Source organism: Agrilus planipennis, unplaced genomic scaffold, assembly GCF_000699045.2.
Source record: "Agrilus planipennis isolate EAB-ADULT unplaced genomic scaffold, Apla_2.0 scaffold41, whole genome shotgun sequence".
NCBI lineage: Eukaryota > Metazoa > Arthropoda > Insecta > Coleoptera > Buprestidae > Agrilus > Agrilus planipennis.
In genome coordinates, this window is record NW_020442445.1 from 476,923 (window position 1) to 492,094 (window position 15,172).

Below are 15,172 nucleotides of genomic sequence, written 5' to 3' on the forward strand. Positions count from 1 at the left end.
CATTTTTAAATTAATGGTATTTAATTTTGTGTGAACCTACCTATAGTATATTCACTGTAACATTTGTTTATTAAGTATTATTTATTGCAATTGTATATGATAATAAAATTGCCTTTTTCAAGCGAAGTAAATTTTTTCTTAAACTTTAGGCCATTTTTTGTAATCAGCGGCTATTTTTTCATAAAATATTTTCTGAATTATGGATTTTCAACGTATAAAGCGAGAATTTTACAATATTCAGCACATGAGGAATATGTAAAGGCAATTTCATTTAGAATTATTTTGTTACGGTATAAAACAAATTGTACCAAAAAGCTTTTTTGTCGTTTTCACTGGTAACCCTTTTATCATGTTATCATGCAGGTGGTTCTACCAGTTGTTCAAGAGTATATGAGAAAGCAGCTTTTGATGTGAAAGCGTTTTCAATATTACTGTAGAATTCTCTTCTTTTATTTTGAAAATAATAATTTTTTGAAAAAATGACTGCAGGTTTTTTTCATAAATTCTATTTTATATTCAATTGAAATTTCGTAACTTTTTAATCTAATCCAGTTAATTGCTTTAAACTTTTATTTATTTTATTTTTAGGTGTCAATTGTTTCCCTTTTATTATATTTTGATAAATAAAAAAAAAAAAAAACAACGCCACAAAAATAAAAACCATATTTATACTCAAAACACTAAACGATTATTTTGTTTTAATTCTTTTTTAGTGCTTTGTTTTAGATGTTTGATGTTTCTTAATAATGATTAAAACAAAAGTTAATCCCGATAAGGCGTTACACGCTGTTATATACGAGTACCAATCTCACCACAGTGCTTTGTTGGAAGGTCTAAATTCCCTCAGGGAACAAGGTCAGCTCTTGGATATAATTCTTGAAGTTGAAGAGCAATTTTTTAGTGCCCATAAAGCCGTCCTGGCTGCATGTAGTGATTACTTTCGAGCAATGTTCACTGAGCCTATGATCGAATCTCGACAGAAGCAAATTCGTCTGAACGGACTCACGGCTAAAGGGATTCGTTATTTAATTGATTACGCTTATACATCCCGTCTTGCCTTGAACCAGGAAAATGTCCAGGATGTCCTAGCTGCCGCAACGCATTGCCAAATGTTAACTGTTGTCCAGGCTTGTTCCAGTTATCTGCAATCTAAGATCGATGTGGATAATTGCGTGGACATCGCAACAATTGCGGAGAATTATTCTTTGTCTCAACTAAAGACGAAAGTATATACTTATATGAGTGAAAATTTATTGGAATTTTCGAATTCTTGCGCCTTTTATCGCCTATCGCCTCAACAACTTGAAACATTACTTGCCTACGAGTTTCCAGTTGATTGTACCGAAGCTGATGTTTTGAATATCATTCTTTGTTGGTTCTTTCATTCTGATAATTCTGAGTAAGTGAATGTATATGTGTTGTGGTGTATTCTTCTGAAACAATTAATTATAAACGTTCCCTGTTAAATTGTCATCAATTGTATAGTATTGTTTAATGATGTGTGTAATATTAGTTACATATTTTATTCAATTTACACAAGCTTTTTTTGTTATTGGAAATCGAAATTATGTTTTCTGTTATTTTTTTAGATTAGAACTTCGATTTGGTTATGCATTAAGGATTCTGCGAAAAATTCACTTCAGCGAGATTCCATCTAAGAAATTAGAAGAAATTTTGGAAAAGGTTTTTTCAAGTGGAGAGTGCGAGCGTTCGATGTACAAATTAGTATTGTCTGAAGCCTATCGTCAGAAAGCAATAAATCGTTTTGGCTCTTCTCACAATCTTCTAAACTCACGCGGAATGGAACTAGCGTTACTTAAGATTGGTGGTTTTGGAATGAATGGTATCACTAACGAAATTACGTACTGTCTTTCCAGTGACCGCAAATGGAGACACCTGACATCGATCCCCCATGTTGAACAGTGTAACTTTGGAACTGCCGTTTTCAATAACGAATTGTACGTTGTTGGTGGCTGCTTTAATCAATCTTTACAAGAAGATATTCATCCTTTTGGTTTCAAATACAGCCCTAGATATAACAAATGGACAACGATGGCTCCTATGCAAATAGAACGGTGTAGGTTCTCTTTAAATGTGGTGGGAAATAAGCTCTATGCAGTTGGTGGTGTAAGTGAATTAGAAGACATTACAAATGAGATGAGCGCTTGCGAATGTTACGATCCTCATTCGGATAGCTGGCACAATATTCCTTCATTGCCTGAGCATAAAACACAACATGCTGGAGCCACGTATGAAAAGGAAGATCTTCTTTTTGTTAGTGGTGGTATGGACAGAGATATAGTTGTTTCTACGATGTATTGCTACAACTCCATTACAAGCACTTGGAGAACATGTAGTCCTATGCTAACTCCAAGAGCTGACCATGCAATGTTATGTTTAAAACATAAACTCTATGTTTGTGGTGGTTGGATGGAGGAATCTGATACAAGAGCTAGAATACTAATAGATTCTATTGACGCTTACAATATACTCGAGGATAGTTGGGAAGTTGTGACGAGAATCCCGACGCCAAGATATCACGCGGGTATTGTTATAGTTGATAACAAAATTTATTTTATTGGTGGATTTAGTAATGACGATATATTCGACAGACGTGACATTTCAAATATAGATTGCTATGATGTCGAAAAAAATGTATGGACAACTGAAAGCAAATATCCTCAAGTTGTTTGGGAACACACCTGTGCCACACTCTATGTACCTAAATACAGAGACGACCTCGAGGTACTTGACTTTACTAGCTCGAGGTCATGATTGTTGAAATTATATATTATATAAAGCTCCATATTTTCCCAGTGTTAAATTTTTATAACTTATAAATAAATTATGTTTTTCATTTTGATTTTTAATTGAAAAACTGGCTTAATTTTATATAAAATCGTGGATACGTTAACTGAAACTATAGTCATTTGTTATATATTTAGTACAAGCAAAATTAGTGCATTCATGAGAAGTTAATAATTAAATGAATCCCCTGACTACAAATATACAGAAAATTTGAATGCGTCAATATTGTCTGGATTGACATGGATTTTATGTTTTATGGAGTAAAGGTAAAAAGAGCATTACTTTTTAAATACATAAATTTGGTTCCAAATGCAGCGGGAGTAATAGAGAAGTAAAAAAACATGTCGGAATAAACAAGCACTTATTTACAAAAATTTGAAATTATATATATATAAAAAATTATGAACGCTGTTAGCACAGGGCAAAGTAGTATTACGTAAATGAAAGTTAGTATTCTGAGGTGTACGATGTGTTGCATACCTATTTCAATTCAACTTTTAATCGTTGATTACTATACATCTACAGATCTATTATAAAACTATAATGGCCGACATCAGTAACAATGCGACAACAATTGAAAAAGAATGATGGCCGACAACAGCAACAATTAGAAAAGAATGATGGCCGACACTACGTCATACTATTGTTCACAAAAGTAAATTTCGATCACTCGAAGCAATGGTGTTAACAGTTTTGAGCTCACAGTGATTGATAGGAGGGGAAGAACTAGTTATGTTAAAAACTATTAATTAAAACCATGACCAGTATATATATTTCTTAATCTATGACCATGACCATCACGTATCTATGAACTATCATATACAATGGTCCTCCGTTAAGGTTATGTTGTCAAGTGTCAGTGGCGAAAACGGTTTGTTTGTTGTTATAAAGTTGAAGTTTTTTATTTTACAGTTAATTTCAAAAAATGCTTGATAATATTACAAATATTGAATAACAATGTCGTACCAAGGTTCACCTTATTATTCCAGTGCTGCTCAGGAAGACTATGAATTTGATGATGAAAGATATGATGACGAAGATGATAGGGAAAACGATGAACCTCAGGATGAAAGCGATGAAGATACTGAAGAAGCAAGTGAGACTGAGCTCAGTCGTCATGAAGAGCCATATGAAATTAAAGAGCAGATGTATCAAGATAAGCTAGCTATGTTAAAGAAAAAGTTACAACAACTTAAAGATGGTACACATCATGAGTATAATAAGAGAGTAAGAAAACTGGAATATCAATATAAAGAACGGCTTCGGTTGAATGTTATATTCAGGGACTATATGATAGAGTGTGTAGAACGTGATTATGTCAAAGAGAGAAATGCTGCAGATAAAGAATTTGAAGAAAAAAAAATTGACTTAAAAGAAAATCTGTTATCTGATTTTGAAGATAAAAGAAAAACTATAGAAGCTGAGAGGTATTCTTTGGAACTTACAGGAGATTCGATGGAAGTTAAAACTGTGTTAACACGAAAACTTAGGAGAAGGCCCAATGACCCTGTTCCAGTTCCTGAAAAAAGAAGAAAACCACCAGTAGCTCAGATAACTCATTTACTAGATGAAAAGGAAATAGAAAATGATCTTAAAGTTATTAATAGAGGTATGATTAATATTTATTTATTTCTGGAAAAAGATTAAAAGAATGTACATTAATCTGAGATAATTAGTTTTTATTCTTTTAGTTGCATGAATAAGAAAAATTTATGTTATGTTTAGGAGAAATTCCATCTACTTCAAATGGCATGCAAAACCAAAACTTGGCAATATCTTCAAATGGTAATGATGTACCTCTTGTTGAAGCAAAAATTGCAGATGGAAAATTACTTTATGAAAGGAGGTGGTTTCACAGAGGACAATCTGTTTATATTGAAGGCAGAGACATGGCCAAGTTTCCTGCTCGTATCTCTGCTATTGGACATGAATCTGTAAGTTTTTAATTTTTGTTATTAATAATCTATGGTTAAATACTTAAAACTGAGGCCTAAATTCTCTAAAAATCCTCAAATCTTTTTTATAGATTTGGGTCAAAAAGGCTGACAATTCAAGAATAAGGATTTATGTAGCAAGTTTAGCACGGGGAAGGTTCTCTATCAAAAGAAGAGCTTCCTAAACGCGTCTCATTGTATATCACAAATATTTAAGTAACTGTATATATTTAAGTACAAAAGTTTTATTTTGTTACCTTAATTCACAATAAATGTTTGCTATGAAGGAGGAAGTGTTTTGTTTTTTTCTTTTAGTTCAAGTAAATAATTATACTAGTAACTCATCATTTTCCTAATTTAATTTTTTTACCATAAAATCTTTTTAATTCTTTTGCAATACATTTTCAATAAGAAAAGATACACGTCTATCGCAGTTTGTAAACATACAATTTGTATTACCATTTAATTTATTATCTGTTCTTTTCCAAGTTTCACCTTTTGAAATAAGTTGCAGAATGTTACTCTGTACATTTTGATTTTCTCTATCATTCTGGGTATTTGTATTTATGTCAACTTCTGGCTCATTGTTACTAGAATGTTCAGGAACATTACTCTCCAGATTATTTATTAAAACATTATCAGTTTCTCTAATAGGGTTTTCAACATCATGCTGTATTTGGTTACTTCTATTTTCGTTATTTTCCTGTTGATCAATTGAAGGGCGTAATTCTTCGCTTGGTATTCTTACCACACATTCCCTTTGCCACCAATAATACCAAACTCGACTGTGATATTTAATAGCCATATGAGCCCACAAGTAGAATCCAATCAACATAATCACTACCATAATCAATAAAGAAATAGAAGTCCACTTTGCTGCTGGTATATGTGCAAAACGCTGCTGGTTATAATAATCAGCACTAAATAAGCAGATATATGTAATGGCAATAGCAAGGGGAGTAAGCAGTGCACATGCAACAAGATCACTTCGAACACCTCTCACATTAAAATTAAAATTGGGAGTTTCTTTCCTGATCCATCTCCAAATAGCTTTTTTGACCCCATATTTTGGAGTTCGTTGTGTTCTATAAATGTGGTGACAAAGCTCACATGTTGTAGTATTTGACTCAGCCAACCATGTCTCAAGACAACTGCGGTGTACAAAAGCAACTGTACCCTAAATAATTATTCTAGTAAATCAACTTAATATGTTCATACTGGATTAATCAGTTCTCAAAATTTACCTTGCAGCAACATGGGGAAACTATTGGTTCATCTTTTTCACTGTCATAGCAAATTCGGCAAATTATTGTAATAACTGAAGATTTATCGTCTCTATTCTCAGGATTGTCTGTTTGACAACAAACTGCCAAGCACTCAGTATTATTTACATTATCAGAATTCATGCCAGTTTATATAATGTAACATGATATGTATAATTTTGTGTGTACATTAATCTGTTCACATTTTCAGTATGTATTAAATTAAAAATAATAATGCATATGATAAAGTTCACAAAAATGTTCCAGTTATTCTATTATTGCACTATTTTCTGCTTTTACTTTTAAACTTTTCCAATTCAAAAATACGGAACAGAGGGCGACAAAAACGCATTACGTCATAGTTACATAATTTTCAAGGTTATTAATGTTTTCAAAAGAGGTTATAGCATGACAGTTGTGTAGTAAATATTTACAATTTGTTTTCATAATATAAACTTAAAAAAAAATGGAAAAACATTCGCAGTTGACACCAAGAAGGAAAATTGTCAACCCTGTGTTTCATTTACAGACGAAACAGGAAGATGACAAATATATAACAAATGGAATTGTAAAAATTGTTCGAAGAACTGGCCAATTAAATTTGGCAAATAGGGGCTTGGCACATTGTAATAGGTCTTTTGGATTGTGTTAAAACAACTGTATTACAATTTTTGTTTGTAGTACCAGAGAAGATATTTACAATGTATAACATTGAGAAGAATACAACAGTAGATTACAGCATTAATGATGTCTCTGAGGATAATCAGTGGTGGACATTCACACCATTGAACTATTTAGATTTAAGTTATAATACTATTTCAGAATTACCAAAACAGATAAGCAATTTTGAAGATCTTTCAGTATTAAATGTAAGTAAGTACAAAGTTTGGTTTCAATAGTCTGATTCAATTTATTTAGCTGCAAGACAATTGCTTGACCAGTTTACCAACAGAAATAGGAGTTTTAAAAAAACTCACAAAGTTAAATTTAAGTCATAATAAGCTGCAAAGGCTTCCAAAGGACTTTTATAAATTAACAGAGTTGCAATTTTTAACTGTTTCAAATAACGAACTTCAAAATGTTGATAAAGATATTAGTAATCTAGTAATGCTACAAGTTTTAGTAAGTTCATATCAAATAATTGGTTTTTCTTCTTTTATAAAGTGTATATATATATATTGTAGGATTTATCTAATAATTTATTAACATCTTTACCCTCTGGTATTGGTTTTATGGTTCGATTAACTGAAGTAAACTTTTCTAATAATAAACTAACAGAAATACCACCAGATATAGTTAATATGAGAGGTATTACATATTTTTGTAATTAAATATGCATGAATAATATAATAATTGGAAGGAAGTTTGTGAATATTAATGGATTTGAACATTGCAAAGTACATCTCGAAAATTAATTATAATTATTTTCTATTTTAGCTCTTGTAAAATTAGATATAACGCACAACAATTTAAAGTTTCTTCCAAATTTTGGGGAAATGCGAAAACTTCAATTTTTATATGCACAACATAATGATATAGAAGAATTACCAAATTTTGACGGTTGTGAAAGCATCAAAGAAATATATTTTGGTAATAATTATATTAAGGTTTGTATGTTCTTTTTGTTATTCTAACATTTTTTAATTTTTAAGTAATTTTAGGAAATAATCCCAGAATTTTGTGAAACCTTACCACATTTGGCAGTTCTTGATTTAAGGGATAATAAAATTGAAAAACTTCCTGACGAAATTGCAATGCTTCACCATTTAATTCGTTTAGACCTAACTAATAACGATTTAATAGCGTAATTTTTACTACATCTACTTTTTGAATGGATTTTAATATTTGTAATATTATTTGTTGACTATTTTTAGTTTACCTAATACTTTGGGTCTTTTAACACATCTACAGAATATACAGATTGAAGGAAATAAATTGAAGCAAATTAGAAGTGATATTATAAAGGGGGGAACTTTTAGAATTTTGAAACATCTGAGAGAAAAAATGGATGAAGAGAACTCTCCTAGATGTAAAGCAGAGGTTTTTGTTGAAAAAATTCCGATTTATACATTTCCTGATAGGTACTTTTTAATTATCTAATGTCATAGTAACTTTAAATAATTTATTGTAAGGTATGCTATGAGGAACAGTAGAATGTTAAATGTCTCGGTTCAAAATTTAGTAGCAGTTCCTGAAAGTATCTTTCTGGATGCTAAGAAGGCGGAAGTTACAGTTGTCGACCTATCAGTAAATAAACTTAGTACAATCCCTGAGGGGTATGTAATCAATGGTTCAAATTTACAAAATCTTCAAATAATAGTTTTTTAGGCTACAGATAATCGCCAATAACATTACTGAATTGAAACTAAGCAAAAACCAGCTTAGTTGTTTGCCTGACTTTTTATCAAGTTGTAGAAGACTTCAATATCTTGATCTTGGTAATAATTTATTTGAAGATTTACCCAACGCTTTAAGGACATTGAGAGAATTGAAAGAATTGGTTATTTCTAATAACAGGTAGGTAAATAAAGGTATAGTATTTTCGTGAATAAAACCTAAACGTAATTAAAGCTTTTTGGATTAAAATGAAAGCGACTACTTGTTGCCTTTTTTTGTGTAACTGAAAAAGCCTGATATAGATTTTCTAAATTGTGAACCAAAGAAAACGACAGTTTTTCACATTATCAATTTGTTCACGTTAAGGAATATTCATTATGTAATAAAATAAACATACATAATTAACAAAATAAGCATATCTACAAATATGAAATTCTATTATGTAGGTACATACTCACTAGAAGACAGCAATAACTACTTAAAGAAGTAATGAAATATATTTTTTTGCCAATGAAAACAGAAATTTTTGTTTTTTCTGAGGATGTTTTTTAAAAACGAACTATGTACTAAAGTGAATACGCGAATAAAACATCTTTTTGTTCAGCTAATACGACTGGGGAAATACCAAATATTTTGGAGACATTCGTTTCGGCTTGTGCCGGTGTACTTGACCTAACATAATTAATATGTCATTCACATTATGCGTGGTTTCCTTTATGCGATGTTTATACTACAGAGTGTTATTGTATTAATCAATTTATTTTTTCCTTTTCTGGTATATTAGATTTAACTAATAATTAAAAATTTAACATATGAACATATCCAAAATAATTAGTATATATTTCTGCGTATTTGAGTTCCCTTTATAAGTTTTTAATTTACTAACTAAACCGTCCATTTTTATCCTAAAATTTGTACGTTTTCGCATATCGAGTAGTACTTTACCTATAAGTAGTTCAAATAATAAACAAATTTCGTTCTGTTTTGCAGATTTTCCAAATTGCCGGATTGTGTTTATGATATGGAAAATTTAGAGATACTTTTGGCAGACAGTAACAGTATTACAGAAATAAACGTGGAAGGTCTTGGCAAGCTGAAACGGCTCGCAACATTGAATTTGTCGAACAACAGTATCAATTACGTTCCCCCGGAACTTGGAAATTTAAAACAACTTCGGTAATTTTACATTTATCGACTTGAAATCTTTTTGTTTTTTGAGGTCTACTGTATGTATTCTTTGTTGCTTTGTTTTAAAGGAGTTTGGAGTTGAAAGGGAATAGCTTTCGGATACCTAGATATGCTATTCTGGAACAAGGAACAGAGACCATTCTTTCTTATCTAAGAGATAGGATACCGAGTAATTAGATAATGCACAATGTAAAGTACTTTGCCATAAAACATAGAAAGTATCGCTAGTCTTCATATAATGCCATAATATGACATATTTTTTTCAAGAAATTAAATAAATATTTGTCTCACATGCAGATTTAAGAAAGTTTGTGCACTGTATTTAGTATTATTGGTTAAAGTGCTTCAAATTGAAGAAATTATAAAAAGTAAGATACAGTTACAATTTTGTTTTTAAGAAAACTCATAGAAATTGAATGCTTGAAGCATTCGTAGATTTAAAAAAAAGTAGATTAAAGATATACAAACATTAAATATTATTTTCAGCTAATTATTAAAGATTAATTAAAAAAGATTATAGGTTTAGTTGAATTGATTTATGTTCCTTTGTTAGTACCTGCACTATATTGACATTGATATTGTATCAAATAGCTATTGATTTCTGTTTGCTTTATGTATATTGCATTGCTTAGAATTTGACACGTGTAATACATTATTTTGTACCTGAAAATTACCAGAAGGGTAGTAACTGTTTGGGTTAGTGATTTTTTGTTGTGTTTTTTATATTTTATTCCACCTGTACCAATAAATTTGTTAAAAACACTGTTTTGCTCATTATAAGTGTCTGATCTGTATAATATTTGTATTTAATAAATAAAGGAGCTTTTCAGACATCTTCATCTTTTGTAATAAATTTACCAGCTTGCACTCGTTTTATTTAACAGATAAAAAGTAATATAAAAAAAAAGAGAACTCTCATGATATTATTGAGAGGGTTTGAATAGTACATATTTATTTGTGGTATAATTTAGTAACAACAAATATTAAGATAACGCATACTGCCCGTGGTCGAAATTCAACCAGTTGTCACTTATTGTAGTCAACGTAAATAAATAGAAGATGGTATTGCACCAGCTTAGAATCGAACCCGGACCGCTTCGTGAGACGCGAGTAATAGTTTTACTCGAAACATTTCTGTTATATAGACAGGGTCACAAAAACTTTTTGTATGTTTTTCAATTTCTCTAACGTGAAGACATTGATATTACTTACGGCCATATAGACACAATACTCACGAAATGCTTGTATGTAACGGCTCGAACTTTTTCACGCGAAAACTTCACCTGTATTACACATTATGACGTTGGTCTTAGTCACGAATTCACGCATTTGTGAGCTTCAGAGAGATGTGAAAAATGGTTTTTTAAAAGTATTTAAGTACAAAATGCAAATGTTTTTTTGATTCCTTATTTCAAATATAAAATACAAAATAGATTTCCCTTTTGTATGTTAAATGCTAAATGCAAAGTACGTATTTTCAAAATACTTTTTTACTACTTAACTTTCTACATTCACTTAAGTATAAAATATTTTTTAAGAAAACCTTGCAGGCATATTCTCATTTTTTTTAATATTGGAATTTTTCTAGACTAGTACTTAGTGGTGTTTGCATTATATCACCAGCTACGAAGATTGAGTGTGATTCTACTTTTCTGTTTGAAGTGATTGAGATATAGTTTTTCTATATTTATGTTATAGGTTCTTCAGTTTATCAACAAATAATTCTTCTATATGCTTCCTTATTTGCCTTTGTCAACCGTTTTAAGNCCAAAATAGGGTTGCAAATAATTTTATTGATTTAAAATCAACATAAATAATTTTGAAATCAAAATATTTACAAACCCATTTTGTTTCCGATCTTTTACACATTGTAATAGGAGAAAGTGAAGTTTTTCGAATCGTTTTCTAAGAATTTTAGATTATATGCATTTTTTGCGGGCTTTTTTGTCGTAATTCATAGAATTTCCTAGTTTCTTGCTAAAGGTACGCTAAGTGGTGATTTGAAGGTGCTGATATCAATTTGGATTCCATGGACCATGATATTGAACCGGAAAAACAATATCGATCCATAAGGAGTTTAGCATTTTTTGGGCTCTTTTCAGTTAAAGAACAAGAAGGTATTCATGAGGTGTCTCTTTATCCCCGTTTTCAGCTTTTAATACCTTCAATGGCCAATGTAACCAACTTTCATTCATCATATCATATGAATATGATGGGTGATACCAGCAAAAATTTTATCGGCAAAAATGTATTTTGCATTTTACAAATAGAAAATACGTTTGGAAAAGTATTTTAAATAAAATACAAAATGCTTTTCTCAAAAAAGTTTTCAAATGTGAGATAAAAATATTTTTTATTTTGCATTTGCATTTTAAATGCGAGTATTTCAAGTAAATCACATCTCTGGAGCTTCCGCACTCTTTTTTATCTTACGCAGAATGCTGACATGTCATTTTCAATTTACATATATGTATCTATGACCTACGTAAGCATTATTTCGAAATCTGAATTATTAATCATACAAAACAAAGAAAATTGCCTGATATTTTATACGACGATATTGTTCTAGAATAAGTGTAGTCTAAGTAAGTAAGTCAATGAAGAAGTGTAACAATTACTTGCTAAAAACAGTTTCAAAGTGTGTATTCATTAAAATGCGATTACTGCGTGTGTGAAAAACGCTTTTTTTGTGAATTAAATTTTTGCAATATGATATGAATATACCTGCAAGATCGTTTTATTGAAAGGTTTATTTTTAGTTTTATGAAGTTTACATTTGTTTGAACGATTAATAAGTCTTTTAAACAGTGCAAAACAAGTCATGCGGAGGTTAAAATAGACAAGGTCAACAGAAAATAATTTTCTGTTTGTGTACATTTGATGAAAATAATTTCGATTTAAGTTAGTTTTAATATTTAATGCTAAATATAATACTTAGATGCAATTGAAACTTGCATATCGTCTATTAACGTGTCCGAAAAAAATATTAACTTATTTAAACTATTACATTAAATGACTATAAACAAGGCAAGTGTATGTTCATGTAATTTTAAAATGTTTCGCTATCGTATACATATATAATAACATCATTTGCTTTTATATAGATACCGAAAAAGTTGTGAACAGGGGCCGTTTTGGCCATTGCGAGACTCCAGGCGAGAGATCGTTAAAGGCCGTTATCTTTGTGGAATTAGTTTTAATAATAATTCTTATCAAGAAATGCAGTTATTAATAAATAAATTTTGAAATTGCTTATCGAAAATTAACAAAAATTAATAAACAAAAAGATAACAAAATATTAATCATGATAAACTAAGATGCATTGATGTCTTATTATTAGTACCTAATATTCTTCTACATTTAGCGCGTGTGCGAGGCCCCGGGCGGTTGTGAATCTCGTCACCCCCAAAGACCGCCCTAGTTTTGGGTACTATTTGAAACAATTGAGTACAATCCTGTTACGGTTAATTTAATAAGGTAAATATTTATTCATGTTCAGACGATTTTTGTACCTATTCACTAAATTTAATTGTCATTAAATATCTAAATACATAAAAATGGCGAAAGGAATGAGATAAGAAGCCATATCTTCAAAGAATTCATTTGTTCCTTTATTTAGTTAATTTTGTTTTAGTTTTTGTTTCGCAAACAACTCAAAAATATGCCTAACATTCTAACAATCCCCCACTTCCATTGTAATTATTATATAATATTTACAGTTACAAAGGTTAATAGCGTTAGTAATTAATAAGCACTTTATATAACTGCTACAAAGCACTATTGGTATTTGTTTATGAAAAAGTACCGAAATTTTTCTAAAATTAACGATAAAATTATTAGCATTAAATATTAATATTTACTTTTGTAGCATATACGATATTATAGGTAGGTAGACATTCCAAAATACAATATAATACTCGAATAGTTTTAATTGAAAGTACTTATCGAAATCTATTTCTCATTTTTATTTTAAATTTTGGAAATAGCAGAGAAGAATGTTAAACGAAAACGAGTTTGTGATTCTAAAATCTTCACGAATAAAGTAGAGGATAGCGCAGGATCGAGTCGCCTTCAATAAAAAGAAGTCACTTCTATGTTTGCGAACGATTAATTTAGAAATTCTGAAAAGATTGTTAAAAGTGTATATCCGGGGCGCGGCGTTGTACCGGTGCGAAACATGGGCTCTATGGAAGTTAATAAAAAATAGTCGAGATAGGTTGTTAGGATACTTTCTCAGATATGAAGGTCTAGTCAGAGACATATTAGAGGCAGAAGCAGGAGTTAAGAGTAGTAGAGGTAGATCTAGATTAGATTACTGTTCGCAAATAGATAAGGATGTGGGATGCTCTAGTTTTAGGGAAATAAGAAGATTAGCTCAGGATAGGAAGGAGTGGAGGTACGTGTCCAACCAGTCTTAGGACCGACGACCTTATGATTTTAATGTTATGAAGAATCGAAGGACTTAAAGATGGAAAGCAATTGTTAACAGATGATGAAATAGAACCAAATATGTACGTATATCTATGTCACAAAGCCTTTCCGCCTTCCGTGTAACTAAATCTAAAGGATATGTATAGACATAATTAAAACTTTACGATTTAGCGCAACCTTATGTTAGTGGCAATGTTAGCAAAATTGATTGTTTCAAGGTAGGTAATAAAATTTAAATAGGTACGTATAAATCGCGACGATGTTACGAAATTTCTTACGACCATGCAATTTTATAAATTCCTACAGTTAATTGCAAAAATAATGCAATAGATAAAAGCAAAGGGTAGTTCATAATGTTAATAGAAATAATCCGGGAAACATTTTAAAATCTTTTGGTTGCTGCAGTTGTAACAATTTGATAATCAGTAATTGATATTTACCAAACAGCAACCACCTATATTATAAATAGTGGCCACTACAACATTAAAATAATCGACCACCTTTGAAAAAAAAAAAAAACTGACGCACCATACACGGAAAACTAAATGCAAATATTACAATTTTCCATTGTAAATGACTGAATTTGATGTAGAAATAATAGAATTTATTAGATAACGTGTAATAATCTCAATTTTGACATTATTAAATTATTTTAAGTTTCTTAATTATTACAATTAAATTTGTAATATCAACTAAAATACCTAATAAATTTATTTTTGCTGGGGTTTTATTTTTACAAGTTTGGGTCCAAATTGTAATTTCTATTATTTTCAATTATGAAGCAACGGGCTAGTGGGATAAATTGTAAATATCGCTTTAATATTTAGGTAAATTTTCGTTTTTCATTTTCTCGTCGTAGAAATTTCTAGAACATCCGAGAGCATTCAAAAGCATTTGGTAGGGTATGTTAAGCAAGATCCTTCGTGGGTTCCAACGTTCGGGAACATCCCGAAACATTCTGGAATGTTGTGGAATGTTCTAGAACATTGTGGACTATTCGAAGCCTTTTTTGTACCTATGTACCTCCTACATTTTACAGTCTATCCATTTATTCCAACTATCACACAATCTTATATCAACTCCCTGAAAGAAGCCCGGGTACCCTGGCTAGTAATAGATTCATGTTTTTTAGTGAGAAATATTGAAATTATATCAAAATGTACATAATATATCTAAATGGTTTACGACCATTTATAAAGAAAATAATTTAAT

General features: G+C 30.5%; 3 protein-coding genes and 1 long non-coding RNA gene across 5 annotated transcripts in view; 3 read left to right on the plus strand and 1 right to left on the minus strand.

Moving 5' to 3' along the window:
• LOC108733581 (kelch-like protein 26) overlaps positions 1–2,845 on the plus strand; it is a 4,234-nt gene extending 1,389 nt beyond the window's left edge. Inside the window, exons 2-3 of one of the 2 annotated variants that reach the window (XM_018464785.2) lie at positions 714–1,399; positions 1,590–2,845. In XM_018464785.2, the coding sequence (XP_018320287.1) occupies positions 747–1,399; positions 1,590–2,775 (1,839 nt within the window). In that variant the 5' untranslated portion in view covers positions 714–746 and the 3' untranslated portion in view covers positions 2,776–2,845. The remainder of the gene's footprint in view (positions 1–713; positions 1,400–1,589) is intronic. The other variant, XM_018464786.2, reaches the window with a different exon arrangement.
• LOC112906389 overlaps positions 1–15,172 on the minus strand; it is a 21,435-nt gene that overhangs the window by 2,917 nt on the left and 3,346 nt on the right. The window lies entirely within an intron of this gene.
• LOC108733583 (sin3 histone deacetylase corepressor complex component SDS3) lies at positions 3,484–5,035 on the plus strand. The gene is made up of 3 exons (XM_018464789.2): positions 3,484–4,417; positions 4,534–4,742; positions 4,835–5,035. The coding sequence occupies exons 1-3, from the start codon at positions 3,766–3,768 to the stop codon at positions 4,925–4,927; spliced, it is 954 nt and encodes a 317-aa protein (XP_018320291.1). The 5' UTR covers positions 3,484–3,765; the 3' UTR covers positions 4,928–5,035.
• Positions 6,148–10,363, plus strand: LOC108733582 (leucine-rich repeat-containing protein 40). The gene is made up of 11 exons (XM_018464787.1): positions 6,148–6,630; positions 6,686–6,873; positions 6,923–7,126; positions 7,189–7,312; positions 7,442–7,611; positions 7,666–7,808; positions 7,879–8,085; positions 8,137–8,280; positions 8,333–8,521; positions 9,332–9,517; positions 9,598–10,363. Exons 1-11 carry the CDS (start codon positions 6,471–6,473, stop codon positions 9,704–9,706), a joined length of 1,824 nt encoding a protein of 607 aa, XP_018320289.1. The 5' UTR covers positions 6,148–6,470; the 3' UTR covers positions 9,707–10,363.